Here is a 14,160-nt window from a genome sequence, read left to right as displayed (position 1 = left end):
AGATGGAAACGGGTTTATTTCTTATAAATTAGCTTTTGTTGCAATTGTATCAGGTTTTAAGGTTGCTGTGACATCCTTACGTTTTGCTCCCACAGCTGTTCACAACTAGTACCTTGATTAGGAGTGTCCATTTTTAATTCGCATAAGACAGCTGATAAAAACGCGCACTGATTCGCATTTTTAAGCCGAATTTTCATAAATGCGTATAAAAGATACGAATGGGGTGGATGGAAGCCCAGCTATGTACCCGTTATTTTTTTTTTAACTCCTAGCACGAAACTATTCTACCTTGTCCAGTTGAACAAATATACTTAAGACTCATTTCATGTACCTTTGCACAGTCATGTAAAATACCCAATAAGTTGTATAAGATGCCTCCACTTCACTTAAATGTACTTTATGCGTTGTCTTTAACCACTTTAAAAAAAAAATTCTTCTAACTTCGACCACTCCGACTGTATTTTCACGTCATGAGCGCACAGCACCAGCGGACAATTATTGGTCCAAGTCGGAGCCGCTTTTCCTGCAGTGGCCATATTTGTTGATGTGTCACCTCAGAGCGACCCGTCTTGGTGGTTACTAACCAAAGGGATTCCACATTTTGCCACTGGCCAAATATTAGCTGAGAGAAATGGATTTATCATAAACCTGCTAACGGTAGGTGCCTCCCATAAAACATTGCTATTAGCAACAATTATATCATAACCTTTCTGCAAGGCATTGCATGTTGATTAGCTTTTGCTAGCAAGCTGGCATGCTAACAACCAGTAGCGTTATCTGGCTCTTTTGCGTTCACCTAGCTAGCGAGTTAGCACTGTTGTAAGCAGCTGGTGAAAATATGAAACGAAGGTATTTTACATCAGTTAGTAAATTAAGAAGTACCGTGCCACAATACACAACAAGCACCGGGATTTTCCATTTGACGTTTTGGCAAGTTACACAGCCTCTTCCCAGCTGACAGTTGATTCTATTTCATCTACTGGTAGGTTAGCCTGCTATCTATCGATAGCTGGGTTAGTAAACCTTATAATGGTAACTGGTTATGTTAAGCAAACGATGCCTTGTCCAAGTTACACCTCTAACCAGAATTGTCAATTGTGTTTGTGTGATATTCATATGTATGTGATGGTGGCATAATACATTTTAGCGGTATTTGGTCGCTTAGGTAGTTAAAGTCTCTTGCCATTTAAAGATTAAATCGATGTGGTTGGGTAGCATTGCTAGCTAATGTACAAGCTGAAACAGGTGCCTAGTCAGTGGGCTGAGTGTCTTTGGTTAATTTATGAATATATTCAATTGTAAGACATTCTTGTGATGAAAATAGCAGCCGATCACACTAACGAGGCACAGAAAGAATCTGACTGATGTCAAGTATGGTAAGATGACTTTCCACCTAGACTAGCAGAGGTATCTAGCTAGATATAAATCTTATAAATGTCTTCCATCGATTCACATAACTGCTGTCACCTAGCAGCAGCCAAAGGCAGTTACCATGTGCAATATGAAGAAGTCTGATAAAAATGTTTAATGACACGACAGATTTTTCCACTGATATCCGAGAAAAAGCATGACTAATCACTTCCCTTATAGTTTCTTCATTAACTGCGCACGTTTGTAATTCATAATCTATATAATTTAGAATTGCCGATGTCCCTGACAGCCTACTAGAGTTATAAATATTCTAATTATAATTCATATCCATCATTAGGTTCAAGAGTCCTATTTCATGTTCGTTTTTAATAAGTATTGAAATGGTTTCACAATTGTGCAACCATGTACCAGGGAGAAGAACAGTTTCTTCATCACTGTGCCAGGAATAAAGCCTGTCTTCACAAGTAGTGGACAGGTTGAAATATTTGGCCTGCAGTCTAGGGGCATACTACTTGGCAGTATACAGTCTAGGGGCATACTATTTGGCATCATGTCATGTCTGCTGAGGAAGTGCTGACCGCACATTTAGCCACAGAAACCTTTATGTCTTTTAACTGTAGTGTTTTCTCCTCTTCATTTGCTTAGATTAAGGTTACAACTCATACTCGCATAACAAATCTTTGTCCTACTAGCCTTTAGGGAAGGTGAGAGTTTTTCTTTTTTTCATCAGCACAAAGAATAAACACATATAGTAAACACTACAGTAAGCGATTTCATACTAAGTATGTGGCTGTTTTCACTTAGCTGCTAGCGATAGTCAGGTGATACTAACTAACTAATGAACTCTGCTCTGAGCATGCCTGTGTGAGAAGTGGTGTTGAGGATGAGGTGTGAGGTGCCATTTACAGCCGTCCTTCATGTGTTCACATGCCTTATCACACCTGCTAAGACATTGGGCAAAGTGCAACAGTACTGTCGTCATCTTACTGTCCACTCTCCTCCTCCAGAGACACACATACACACACACACCCGCACTCAAACACATGAACAAAGGGCAGAGTACAGACATACACACCTTCAGTTGTCATTTCACTGACACGTGCATACCTAAGTCTTGGAAGCGACAAAAATAGCCCACACGTCATAATGACTTCTTTGAATTCACAGAAAGTGTCCTGAAATGACTTCCTGGAATTCCTGTTAGTACCAGCACACACTATATATTTTTTTGATCTGGATTATATGAAACTAATCGTAACCGATCTCATTCAAATGACATACTGCTGACTCCAGAAACCAAAATTGCTGGATGATCAATTGAAACACAGACAGAAACCAAATTGCTGGATGATCAATTGAAACACAGACAGCATTTGACAAGGATTTCACCATTAGATCTCTCTGCCTCTGGGTGGAACCAGAGCTGCTGTCTCATTGTGTGTGCGTCAATGCCACACCCCGGGGCCTTCCCACTCTTGTGTTGGCTGGGTGTGTTCCTGAATGCCTCTCTGTGCAAGCAAAGCAGTTCTCTCCTCACCGGTTGAGGTAGTGTTGCAGGTCAGGTGGACTATGTGGATCGGGACATTTTCAGTCTCTGTTTTTATCACAGAAGGAAGCGTTTGAAGGAAGGAAGAGTTTGAAAGTGCTTTGTAAACTTGTGGAGCCTTACTCGGTTGGAAGGATTTGCTGGATGTCATGATGCCTGTTGTCTCAAACATTATGGTTTTTAATGTATGTTTAATGTATGTTTACTATCCCCTAAACATTCAAGGATTGATTATATGTGTATTCAAGTATTTAATGTAGGTTTACTGTATGCTAAATCATTGTAATTGCACTGTATTGCAAGTTGTGTGTTGGCACCTGTTCTTCCTGTAAGACACTTCTTCTTACTACTTCTTATTTCTCTCTCAGCCTCAGCTTACAGCTCCGGAGGACGTGAAGGTGAGCATGGAGCAGTCAGACCATCAGGAAGAGCAGGTGGTGAACGCTGCCGACCCACAGGTGGTGTTGGAGGTCAGCGCGGCGCCCGAGGGTTCAGAGCAGGTCATCAGCAGCGAGCTGTTGACCAAGTGTATTGGTACCAGCGCCAAGGAGAATGACAGGGAAGCGGAGGAGCCGGACAGCGCCGAGTTGGACAGGGCGCCGTCGGAGAACGGGGACAGGAGCGATCTCGGAACAGACACTCAGTCTCTGGCCGACGGGAACATCAGCTGCGACAGCGGCACCTCATCCATGGACGACAGGACTCCGACCGGGGCTCCAGACGCATCTCCAGAAGGTTCCCCCGCCGAAATGGTTGAGCCGTCACCGCTCTCTCTAATACAGGAATCGTCCCCTGCAGTTCTGGATGGGGTAGACGAACTTTCTCCGGTCATCTTGGATGGGATTGTGGAATGTTCTCCAGTGGTTCTTGACGGAGCACTACAGTCCTCACCCGCTGTTCTAGATGGAGCTGAGACATCTTCTCCGACCGGATTAGACGGGACGACAGAATGTTCCTCTGCCGATAGAGCTGGACTAGCAGAGCCCACTCAGGCTCAGAGTGAGGTGCCCATGCCTGTTGCCCCAGTGGCTAATGGCCCCAGCACCGACACCCCAGGCTCTCCTCACAGTGCAGGGGACCGAAGCCCTTCCACTCCCCCAGACTGTGTGAAAACCTCGGGTAAAAACAGCCCACACTCCCCCTACCCGAGCCCCACCCTGGCTCCCAACACAAACACCAGCTCCAGCCCGTACGACACGGACTGCAGCCGGAAGCTGATGTCCGAGATCCAGCGCTCCCTCTCGCAGGAGTCCCTGCTGGACGAGCTGGAGTCGGAGCTGCTGTCATGCCAGCTGCCGGGGGAGGACGGGGGCCACCGGGGGAGCCCCCCCAACGGGATCCCCAAGATCTCCTTTGAGAGGTGCATCCAGCACAAGTACTCTCAGCAGGAGAAAGCCATCAAGAAGTGAGTTGCTGTTTTCTCTTTTTCTTTTTCTTCTGTTGTTGTTCTCAGAACAGTCCCAGGATGACCTTCCCGGGGCAGAGTAAATCCATACTAACAGACTGGATTATTGTGTTACTCGCGTTCTGTTAAGGGTCTTCACTGAAACTGCTCTTAATGAACTGCCTGAATGACACAAAAAGAAAGGGATTATTGGATGAGGAGTAGGGGTGGGGGAAAAAATCGATTTTTCGATTTCTCTCGATTCTCTCTAGAACGATTCTGTCTCGATTCAGAAAAGTTCATAATCGATTTTTTTTTAAAATAAAAACATTTTTTTTTTTTTTTTTTTTTTTTTTACACACATTCATTTTGTGTTGAAATGCAAGCTGCATCGATTATTGCATTGTTCATAGGAAGTCATAATTGTGACAAGGACACACTTTTTCTCTAATAAAAAATAGATCTGTTGATTTTCTTTAATTATCAAACACAAAGTAGGAAGTGATTTGAGACTCTGAGTAGCAAACTCAAATGTTTTAAAAATCGAGATGCATCGATAATCGTTTTATCGGTTTAGAATCGATAATCGGTTTAGAATCGAGAATCGGTTTAGAATCGAATCGTTGACCTCTGAATCGGAATCGAATCGAATCGTGAGGTGCCAAGAGATTCCCACCCCTAATGAGGAGAGTCTTTGAATTACCATTTGACTAAAAAGCTCTGCAGGACACACACACACACACACACACACACACACACCAGACACAGACGTGTGCATGGGTGCCTCCAAAGTACACTCGTATGCTTGGATTGGGCCTGTGTTCGCAGGAGTATACTGGCCGCCTTAGGAGGCTGTCATGCCTCAGTGTCAGGCCTCCTGCTTATGTAGGCTTGCTTTTGACATCCCAGCTAGGAGCTGACATCTGAGCATACCGGATTAGGGCCAAATCCAGGCCTTATCTGGGCCAGAAAAGGGTACATCCACTTCAGATTTACCTGCTCTCTGGATTTGTGTAATCCTTTCACTTCTGCAACACACTGTCTCTCTTTCTCTCTCTCTCTCTCTCTCTCTCTCTCTCTCTCTCTCTTTCTCTCTCTCCCTCTCTTTCTCTCTCTCCATGTACTACAGGAGATCCCCTAGAGTTCAGAGTACCTCCTGGAGGGGGCACTTCTGTTAACATGAGAGGGAGCACAGTGTGCTAATTTGCATGCGCCCAACAATGAAGCCTCTATACACTTGTTAGCACACTGCAGTCTAGACTGTAAATAGCTCATTTATTTCCGAGTCTGAAACGTTTGTGGAACCATAATAACCGAAAAGCGCTTCCTCACATTCTCACACCTCTGGGGTTTCGTGTACAAAGCCCTGCGTAGAATTCATACTAAAACGTAAGGTGTGTACAAAGCTGGGAACACATAATGTATGTGCGTATGCAAGATTCCACACACCTTTTCTTTGTACATCCAGATCGACGAGAAATTGAGCACACGAGCACCACACTCCACACTCCGCCCTCTGTTCCTCCCTCAGTTACGCTCCGTGTTCAGATTGAAACAAAATGGCAAAAGCAAGCAGCAGTCAGCCAAAGAGGACATTTCAGGGAATGCGAGGTGGAAGTGCTCCTATATGGCGTAAAGACAAGAAAACATATTTTATTTGGCAGTTTGTCATCATCACAAAAAAAAGTAGTTGGAGGGGCAGAGTGTGGCAGTGGCTATAAATGCAGTGAACTGTGAGGCCGGGCGTGCCAATCCGTGCCCTTTCCTCATCACTCAGAGCCACACCAAAATAATCCTCGGTCTGGGAGTTGACGAGGGGTGTTTAGCAGCCACATCTTTAACCAGGTAACTACGGTGTCTTGATGGGCAGTTAAACAAAATCAAAATAACTTCACACATAAATAAAAAATCAAATTAATTGTGTCTCAAGAAGCCACCCATTGAGCACCCTGTCACCTTAAGATACATTAATCATGAGTAGATCCAGGCCACCGTGCCACTATATTAGTCAGTCATATTTCTGGAACACAGATAATTTGCATGTTGACGGAATGAGAATGTTTTCAATTAACAGAGTCAGACTCTACCTCCGAAAATGCCTTTATGTGTGTAAGCAGTCAATCGCTCTGCTTACATTGCTGCAATTTCAACTTGCGCGGCTTTAATGTTAGCCTGGTCAACCACATCTAAACGTTATGCACCTGGCTGTTGTCTAGAAGCCCAGTGTGGAAGGAAAATCTGAAACAGTTAATTAGCCATCATCATGGAACAGAACATTGGCACCGTCTCATTACATGTTCCCTTGGCAATGTCGTAATGAGGCTAAAGCTGCCATTGTTAAACTCTGTATTGCATACATGGCGTACACAGCGTTCTTGTGTTGCATGCATTTGTATGTGAGGCCCCAGGTCTTCAGGAAACTGCTGGTGTAGCCAGGAATGCTCCCGTATCATGTGATTTGGGCTATTGTTTATTGTCCCTGAAGAAGTCAGGGCAAAGATTACCGACAGGAAATTGAGAATTTAATAGTGCTCTGTTTGGATGAGAGGTGCAGACACGGTGGTCGTCGTCAAGGGTTACCCCACTAGGTGAAACAGAAACAATCGAAACTCAGTTCCGAGATGATTCCCAACATTCCTGAAGCGTTGCCAAGTAGGCAATCTGTGGCGTTGCCTAGCATGCAGTAGGTGTTGAGCGGTACATACTATTGGATACGACTAATAACTAACAGTGTAACAGTATATTGACCATAGGCTGAAACATCTGCCTCAAGAGTTGGTTGTGGTAAAGGTAAAACCCAAGCTTGCCAAATTCCAGGAAAAAAACAGGCTTACTGTTTAGACTAGTGCTGATATCTACTATTTTCATTACCGCAGTCAAACAGTCTTTTGTTGAAGAACTGCTTTCATCGTCCATTGTATCAAGCAAGCCTCGCCGTGTTTTAAATGGACACATCAGAGATAGAGCACAAGGGTGGAGATGATGAGGTGGTGTAATCTGTATGTTTTCAACACAAGTACAAAGCCTATAAATAAACAAGCTCATACAAGATAGCCTAAAGGATACGTTTGTTGGGGTGAAAAAAAAAGAAGCAAAAATGCTCTTTCTCTCGCTCTGTGAGACGTTATCAGAACAGCTTGCTGCAATGGCTCACTTTATCCGAGACCTCTCTCTCTCTCCTTCTCTCTCTCTCTATGTAACACGTTGTGTAATTAATTTCCCTTATCTCTAGTTAGCTCAGTAGGCCAGCGCTGTGAAGAATAGCCCCAGAATAGCCTGGCGTAGCACAGCGGCCCTCCAGCTGAATAGAGCCGAGCTCCGCTGTGTGTTTGAGCTCCCGCCGGGACACAGCGCATGCTTGTTTGCCTCCCTCCCAGATGACTCATATCAGTGCCAGTCATCTGTGTTCTGTTCTTGTTCCTGTTCTCCATTTAAATCACATATGATGTCTGTCAATGCTATCGGGCTTCTGCGTGTGTGTGTGTCTACGTCTACGTTACGTTTACGATGCTAAACAGAGATAAGGGCTAGCTGACAGGCCACTCCTCTCTCGTGGGTGCTTTGCAGTCTGTTTTGGGTGTCTGTTATTCCAGAGGCCCAGTGATGTCGTTGTGGCTCCCTGATTCGGTTTGCCAAGGGAGCATCTGGTGTTGTGCTCTCACCGGTCATGGTTGTTGTGGGGTTCTGAAGCCCACGCGCTGCTTCTCCAGAGTTCCAGAATGCTGTGTTCTGATTAAGCAGAAGGAGAGCAGAGCAGAGCAGAGATGTGGCCTAGTTTGGGCTGGAATGAAGTGACCTTGATCCGTGCTGCGTGGGAAGGCAGTCGGAACACCACTGCTTCCAAGGTTGTTGTTTCTCAGCCAAACTGGACATTTTGCAGGGCTGAATTAAATAATAGGTTATTATCTGGGGGTTATGTGCATGGGTCAAGGCAATTTCCAAGCGTGTGGAGCCTTCATCAGCAATTTGCCCTTTCCTATTTCCTTTTTCTCAGACGCCAGTGGCTCACTCTGTAAGCATTCCCGAGTATTATTGTATATATTATAACCTATTGGGCACTGTTTTAAATCTACACTAACAAATCCCCAAGAATCCCCAAAGCTGCATGTTCAGGAAACACACAGAGACTACCCAGCCCAGAAGAGTGTTTAGTGTACCGCACACGTCCATACACTATGTCTAGTCCTTGATTTGGCCCGCGATGTTCTGAACGTTCCCCGTGCTGTGGTTCCAGGTTGCTGGAGGAGAACCGACGGCACCAGGAGCTGATCCTGGGCATCTGCTCGGAGAAGGACGACATGAGGGACGAGCTGAGGAGGAGGATGGAGACAGAGAAGCAGCACGTGTCCAGCATCAAGAAGGTAAAGCTCACAGCCAGCTCTCATAGGAGTCAGCCTGAGAGAACACGGGTCACAGCGTTGCCATGGTGCACGAGCTTCTATTGCAGGACACAAGCAATCAATACTCCCTACGATTTTACCGCACCCCCCCCCCCCCCCCACACACACACACACACACACACACACACACACATACACACACACACACACACACACACACACACACACACACACACACACACACATACACACACACACACATACACACACACACACACACTCTTCCAAGCTCCCCCATCCAGAAACCGAGCCAAAGCAATCAGAGCGGTAAAGAGGGGGCTTTAGCCCCGCCCGCCCGGCTGAAACCACACAGGAGCCACACACAGCTGCTGGTCCTCCCCATCTGAGTCCACCTCATAGCTCAGACCCCAGAGCCACATTTATGCAGTCCGGGGAGGCCCTGTCATCATCCTACGCACAGAGGGGGGGGGTTGTTTGAGCAATGCTCCCCCTCACCCCAAGCCACAGGCAGAGATCACAGGCAGATGGAGAGTGAAAGAGGACCCCTGTGAGACCGAGAGACCAGCAATGAGGGGTGGTGATAGAGGAAATGTGAGACAGACAAACAGAGACAGACAGACAGACAGACAGACAGATTTTCTGTATTATGTACTGTGAGCCTACTTGTTATATATGTGAGTTTGCAGTGTCTCTGTGTATTTGCACACGTTTCTTCCTGTGTGCTACTTTTGGACCGACACCTCCCCACCCTCAGCCCTTGGGAAACACACACACACACACACACACACACACACACACACACCCCTACTCCTCTCCATCAGTACCTTCATCCCCACAAAAAAGGACTCGCCACTTCAGAACAGCACCCGTTCGTTTGCTACAGCATCTTTCACTTTCACACCAGTCGCTGAATGAGAAGCGCCTGATTGGCCGGGCTAAATCTAGCTCCCGGGGGCCTCTTGAAAAACATCAATACCTGAAGTGCTCATTAACATGAGTGTACAGGCTTCGAGACTTCACAGGCCCCCCTTTTTTTTTTATGGCCGCGGCAATCAATCGCGCTACTTTATGATTTCTGAGTGAACAGGGCGCCTGGAGGAGTGCCTGATCAGAAACAGTAGCGAGCGCCAAACGACGAGCTGATGGGTGCACACTCCACTCCACTGCACACTACACACAAACACCAATCCCCTGCATGCCTGAGGTGCGTGCTGGAGATCAACAGCAAGCATGCAGACAGCACCGGGAGCCACCCGAGGTTGTAAATCATCCCACTAACCTTGAGACGGCTATAATTGCCTCCTCAGACAGATAGGTGTGTGTGTGTGTGTGTGTGTGTGTGTGTGTGTGTGTGTGTGTGTGTGTGTGTGTGTGGGTGTGTGGGTGTGTGGGTGTGTGTGTGGGTGGGTGGGTGGGTGGGTGGGTGTGTGGGTGTGTGGGGGAGAGTGTGTGCATGCCCAAAACCTTAATCACCTCTCAATTAGTCAAACCTGTTCCCCATGTTTGACTGCTGTTGTTGGCAAGGTATAAATAGCTCTTTTTGGTTGGGAGTGTCATAATACGAGTGTGTTGGGCAGGTCTAACCGTGTGTGTGTGTGTGTGTGTGTGTGTGTGTGTGTGTGTGTGTGTGTGTGTGTGTGTGTGTGTGTGTGTGTGTGTGTGTCCTGTTTTTCCAGTATGAGGGCCGGGTGGAGGAGCTGCTGAGGGAGCTGAAGGAGTCGCGGGAGAAGCTCCATCAGCAGGACCTGTCGGCCAAGCACGCCATCCAGCAGATCCAGCGCGAGGCGGCCTACCGGCTGGAGCAGGTGAGGGGGGCGGTTGTTGCCATGGAAATGAGGGGTTGTTGCCGTTGCGTAGTCGACATGCAAACAAAGGGCTGAGCTCATCGAGCACTACACACACAAACACACACACACAGTGTTAGGTCTTTCCTTACAAAGCCCCCTTTTCTTCCTGCTCTCTGGGTCTTAGACCACCCAACAAAGATGAGTCTGTGGTTTAGCTCTCACTCTTCATTATCTGTCACTCTCATCTTTCTCTCTCCCCCCCCCCCCCTCTTTCTCCTCCCCCTCCCTCTCTCCCTCCCTCCCTCTCCCTCTCCCTCTCAATCCCATTGCTCATGCAAAGAGACAGTGTATCTCTCATAGTCATTCACTCGTAGATCAGCCCGGCATCCCATAGTGTCTGGACCTTCATATTTGTATTTTTCTCAAGCATGAATGGTAACAGCCTGTGCACATGAGAAAGGGTTGTCGCCATGGTGACTGAGGTCATCGCCTTGAGCACCACTGCCGCTCTGAGATTGAAAGACACACACACACACACACACACACACACACACAAACACAGAAACGCACTCATTTACTTTTCTCACAAAACTCTGGGGTCAATAGCCACTCAGCAAAGACGAGGCTGTGGCGCTGATTTGATTCTGGTCATTATGTGTATGCCATCCCCCTTCTCTCTGTCTCTCTGTGTTACGCACAAACACACACACACAGACACACACACACACACACACACACACACACTCGCCTGTCCACGACTTGAAATGAAATCAATATCAAGTTGACAGAGTGGCTCCACATGTAAAGAGCACGAAGGGACACACACATGCACACACACTCACACAGACACACGCACACTGGAAGCAACTAACTCGCAGCGATTTCTTGAAAGGGAATACCACCAGGTTTTTAACCCATCACCTTATAATACCTGTTTAGGGTCAAACAGGTGCTGGAATGATGGAAAGCCTACTAGTGAGGATGCTTCAATATCATGTGTGGCTTCTAAGCACCTACTTCCATAAAGTTAAGAATAAATAGACAGAGAGATGAAGTTGTTTTTATACGTGGCACAATGTAAGTGCAACTACTGCTCATAGAACCTTGGAAAATATGTCCCTTATTAAGTTGCTTTTGTTCTAAACAGAAGGGTTATGTTCTTGGACACCTGGACCTGTTTCTGTAGGTTGGTTACTGTCGATATATTTGGCTTGGTTCTCCGTGAGCGTGCCATCCTGACATTTTACAGTGTGGGTGGCGTTTCCCCCTCAAACACAGAATCGAGACAGCAGGACAGTTTCCCTCTCCCTCAGCTCCTCTCACACCTCCGTGTGTGTGTGTGTGTGTGTGTGTGTGTGTGTGTGTGTGTGTGTGTGTGTGTGTGTTCCTGTAAACTGAAGCTCTCAGTCTCTCTCTGGGTTCTTCACCTGTAGCCTGCTGCTCTGAGACCTCGTTGCGTTTGAGTGTTGTGTTTGACTTGGCCAGCACTGCTCCGAATGCTTCTCTCTCTCGGAGGGATCTGTACACACACACACACACACACACACACACCTGTGAGAGACCTCTACAGCAGTCAGGCCAGCTGGTACATGGCACAACTCCCAAACCAGTCCAGTCAGGAAGTGAACTGTGAGGCCGGGCATGCCAATCCTTGCCCTTTCCACCAGCTCATCAGACACACACACACTGACCCTGTACGTGGAAGGCCACAGCCTTCATCTTGTTCCAAGTCTCAGGAAACACACAAGCATACAGACTGCCACACCAAAAAAACAAACAGTTATTAATTTAGCAGAGCTCTGACTCCCACAGTGACATTCTTTAACCCTGGGACCCTGTATTACATGACGTTTGATAACGTTCGGACCCTTACCCGCTCCAGTCACATACTGGCTTAGGCCACAGCCTTTGGGATAGACTTGTTGTAGGTCCCTAGAGGAAGAATGAGCGCGCTAACCGCTAACCCGAAGAAACATTCATTACAGTAACAGCGTTTGCTACAGAAGCCTGTGCCCTTAGCATATTTGCTTTTGGATCATTTTGAAGCGCTGGCAAGCAGAGAGGCCAACTCGGCCTGAAGGGCTCATTGACGCTCTTTCAGAAAGTCAGCACACAGTGGGCCGATGACCTGCTCGTGAAGCTGTTATGGGAAGAATGATTTCGGAATTATGTATAAAGAAAATACGCGATATGTAGCCATCTCAAAGGGGACATTGTTTGAATTATGTCAACACCCATGTTTACACAAGTGTGTGTGTGCGAGAGAGAGAGGGGTTCAGCGCACTACTGATTGACGAAGTGTAACTTCTGGTGTGTGTCCCTGTTTCTGTCCCAGGCGAATAAGAAATGTGAGGAGGCGCGTCAGGAGAAGGAGACGATGGTGATGAAGTACGTGCGGGGCGAGAAGGAGGCGCTGGACCTGCGGCGTGACAAGGAGCAGCTGGAGAGGAGGCTAAGGGAGGCCACCCGGGAGGTGGACAAGCAGGCTCTCCGCGGCAACCAGCTAGCCCAGGACAAGGGTCGCCTGCATCAGCTCCACGAAGTCAAGGTGCTCCTCGTGGTTGCCATGATCCTCCTCCTCCTCCTCCTTATTCCTCTTCCTTTCCATCCTTCTACTACCTTTCCTCCTCTTTCTTTCTCCGCCTACTGTCACTTTCGTATCTTTATTGATAACTTGTTCTTGTTCTTGTTCCTCTACTTTCTGTTTCTGTGAACTCCTCTCCTTCTGTGTCTCATCTTGACTGTCTTAGCCGTCTTGAGGACATGCACGCATGGGTCAAGTGGAGTGTCTAGTACCTTTTTTCTGCATACAGATTTTAGATAACAGTATGGGCTTGTCAGTCGCTCCACACAAAGACCAAAGCAGGTCTCATTGATGTCCTAAATTAATCTAATAATCCTGGATTTAGACCACCCAGATAGAGTGTTCTATTTGTGAATCTGATGACTTACAAGATGTCTATTCTTCTTTCTTTCTCTCTCTCTCTTTCTCTCTCTGCAGGAGACTGAAGTGAACCGTCTGGCGCGCGAGCTTGAGAAGGTGAAGGAGGAAATCAACTCTCATGTGATCAAAGTCAAGTGGGCTCAGAACAAGCTCAAGAGCGAGACGGACGCCCACAAGGTACTCCACCACTGTCGGCACACTCCATCAGCACACTCCATCCCACTGTCTGATCAGCGCAGGTGTACACACTGATTGGTTGTTGAGTCACTGCATGATCCTTCACCCAATCAATCAAAAGGATGATTATGTCAAATATAACCTGGATGAAACTAAAGTAGTTAGTTTTGGTAATGGACTAGTGGTTCTGACACAAATAACTGCTAGCTGAATAAGATCTGTTATCATTCTAACCCAGGCCCCAGGTTATGTTTCTTAGGAGTGCTGCTCGTCGATAAATGTCCAGACTCCAGACAGTGAATTAGTGTATCAGTAGCTTTGCTTTTCTCCATCATATGCTGTTAAGCATACTAGACTGTAAGTTGTCTCAATAAAACCTGGTTCACTGTGCTGCTGTTATCCTTTCAAAATCAGGTTATACCAGACTTCCTTGTGCACCTATGTTCCTGTAAGCCTACATATCCTGCTAGTAAACACAGCCAAACAATGAGGCTTTCCCCTAAATTCAATACCTTGTAAGAGGAAGGAATGCACTCTATCTAAGATCAGTCAGACTGGTTTTTGGCCTACCCTAGCACCGCTGTTGGCAA

General features: G+C 46.8%; 1 protein-coding gene across 3 annotated transcripts in view; it reads left to right on the top strand.

Annotated features, from left to right (window-relative positions):
- The first annotated feature begins 482 nt into the window (after positions 1-482).
- ccdc186 (coiled-coil domain-containing protein 186) overlaps positions 483-14,160 on the top strand; it is a 35,603-nt gene continuing 21,925 nt past the window's right edge. The window contains exons 1-6 of one of the 3 annotated variants that reach the window (XM_031560667.2): positions 483-657; positions 3,286-4,322; positions 8,536-8,662; positions 10,339-10,467; positions 12,785-12,997; positions 13,451-13,570. In XM_031560667.2, the coding sequence (XP_031416527.1) occupies positions 3,322-4,322; positions 8,536-8,662; positions 10,339-10,467; positions 12,785-12,997; positions 13,451-13,570 (1,590 nt within the window). In that variant the 5' untranslated portion in view covers positions 483-657; positions 3,286-3,321. Of the gene's footprint in view, positions 658-2,586; positions 3,103-3,285; positions 4,323-8,535; positions 8,663-10,338; positions 10,468-12,784; positions 12,998-13,450; positions 13,571-14,160 lie in introns of those variants that run through there. The other 2 variants (XM_031560665.2, XM_031560666.2) reach the window with 2 other exon arrangements.

This window comes from Clupea harengus, chromosome 23 (assembly GCF_900700415.2).
Source record: "Clupea harengus chromosome 23, Ch_v2.0.2, whole genome shotgun sequence".
Classification (NCBI taxonomy): domain Eukaryota; kingdom Metazoa; phylum Chordata; class Actinopteri; order Clupeiformes; family Clupeidae; genus Clupea; species Clupea harengus.
Note: the sequence above shows the minus strand (reverse complement) of the source record. Positions and strands in the feature narration are given on the sequence as shown.